Genomic DNA, 2,201 nt, shown 5'->3' with positions numbered 1-2,201 from the left:
GCCCCGGCATCCCAGCCCGGCCGGGCTACCCCCGCGGGGACCGCGGGGCGTCGCGCTGCGGAGCGAGGCCGCGGTGGCCCTGGGTGTGATCCGCCCCCGCCACCTCTCAGCGGGCTCTCTTCCCCTTCCTGGCCCTCAGTCCTTATCTCTCATGGTCGTCCGGGGGCGCCCCCAAAGTAGCCCAGGCTGGAGGGGAGGCGAAGAGACGATCGCTGGGGGAGGGGAGGGGGGAGCCCCGCGCTCCCGGGCAAGTCTCTGAAACAAGCGCACGGTCCCAGCCAGGTGCGTCCGATTCAGGACCGCGCGGCGGCCGACGCCCTGGCCCCTGGGCGGGTCACGGCGCGGTCACTCCCCGTCCGCACACGTGCGCTGCCCCCGAGCTCTCCGGAGCAGCTGGCCGAGGAGTGGGGCGTCGGGGAGCGGGGCTGACTTTCAGGAACCCGGAGCGATGCCCGGCATCGTCCACGCGCACGCCTCCTCCCGGCTTGCGAGGCTGCGGTGAAGTTCACTGCGCCCCGAGGGCCCAGCCGGTGGCTTCAGGGCGTCCTGAAATGCCAGTCTTCTCCACGGAGCTGAACTTCCTTCTCGCCCGCAAACTCCGCCCCCCCCCCCCCGCCGCCACCCTCCCCTAGTCTCTGCGCCCCGCGCGCCTCCCCAAGCGGAGGCGGCCAAGAGCTCGCTTTCCGTTCGGCGATCTCTCTCGGCTGCCCAGCAAACCCCGCTGGCAGACTGCAGAGAAGGAAAGGAACCTGTGAGCGAACAGATCACAGGATTCGGCGTCCGCCCTGGTTTTCACAGTCTCCCGCTGCTCGGCCGGCGCAGCGCTGCGGGCAGCAGGCAAGCCAACGTGGGCTTTCTGCCGTGCGCCTAGCTCAGGTACAGCACTCCAGCCTCCGGACTCCCCGCCCTTCTGGGTAACCGACAGGCTGACAGCCAATAGGAAGACGAGTATCGAAGGCTATTTAAATAGACACGCCCCCTTCTTCCACCCTCCCCCTCCAGAGAGGCTTAGCCTTGCTACGCGTAGGTTTCAAGTGCCGGGAATTCTTTGCAGGCGCGGGAGGAGCTGCGGGTAGCAAAGGCAGAGAGGTCATTGCTAGTTAAAGTGTTCTGTTCACCTCCCCCCGTCCGAACCTTTCTCTGGTCCTATCATTATCGGAGGCTGAAGTTGAGTTAATAAAAGTAAGCGCATTTAGTTAATACCGCATGGATTGAGGGGGTGGGGCTGGGAAGGACAGTTTTCTTCTTCCCTCCTTAGTGTCTCTTATTGATGTAATGTAGGCGTTTGCGGACACGTGGCTTTCAAAGACAGCTGCTAGAAGTTGAGACACACCCTCCGAGGAAACTGCCTAGCAAACTTGCCAGAGACAGACAGAGTCCTGAGGATTTCGGGTGGAATATTTTGACTTGTCTCTGCTTTGGGGCTTTCATTTGGCTTCTTAAGCTAGCAGCCAAAAGGAGGAGGGTACAATCTGCTAATATGATAGAAAAGCCATCCTTACCTCGTTATTACTGCCTCAATGGTTCTCCATATTCTCAGTTACCATTGTACTTTACATACGGACATACAGTCTAATTTGCATAGCGCAAAATAAAGACAATCACACTACGGGTGAGAGCTTGATGTATATCTTAAATGGGGTGGGGGTGAGAGGATAACAGGCAGGACCCCCAAACACAGACTGTTGTAAGCCATAGACAATATAACCACCACCAGCATCTGACAGTATATAGAGGAATTCACTTACCAGTACACTATCCAGTCACTAATGGACTGTAGGAGCAATATCACCTTGAAACATTGGATTCTTTTACCTGGTGAAAGGTGGTATGGGTTAGAAAATAAAAACTACATTTTGCTGACTGGGTAGCCATAGTTCACATGGTCTAAGGCATTTGAGAATAACATAAATAGATAAAAACTGTAAGATTTGTCAAGGTAGGAGATCATGGGATTTCTATGCCTTCTTTCCTTATTATAAAGAACCTGTTTTGAGTAGGTAAAGGCCATTATCTTCAGCCATCTATTGGATCCTTTTCTAGATCTATCATGGCTCAGGCATAGTGGTCATTTAGGAGTCTCTAATTCTACAAATGTCCCAAAGTAGCTGATTTCATGCCATACCACTTCAGCAACACTGAAGGCCAATCTTAAACCATCTTTGGGATCTATTTCACCTGAGAGGAGAATACATGGCTAG

General features: G+C 55.3%; 1 protein-coding gene across 1 annotated transcript in view; it reads right to left on the bottom strand.

Annotated features, from left to right (window-relative positions):
* Bmp6 (bone morphogenetic protein 6) overlaps positions 1–1,153 on the bottom strand; it is a 171,394-nt gene extending 170,241 nt beyond the window's left edge. Inside the window, exon 1 of the mRNA XM_013016628.1 lies at positions 1,119–1,153. Within this exon, the coding sequence (XP_012872082.1) occupies positions 1,119–1,153 (35 nt within the window). The remainder of the gene's footprint in view (positions 1–1,118) is intronic.
* Positions 1,154–2,201: the final 1,048 nt, after the last annotated feature.

This window comes from Dipodomys ordii, unplaced genomic scaffold (genome assembly GCF_000151885.1).
Source record: "Dipodomys ordii isolate 6190 unplaced genomic scaffold, Dord_2.0 Scaffold32, whole genome shotgun sequence".
Taxonomy (NCBI): domain Eukaryota; kingdom Metazoa; phylum Chordata; class Mammalia; order Rodentia; family Heteromyidae; genus Dipodomys; species Dipodomys ordii.
Note: the sequence above shows the minus strand (reverse complement) of the source record. Positions and strands in the feature narration are given on the sequence as shown.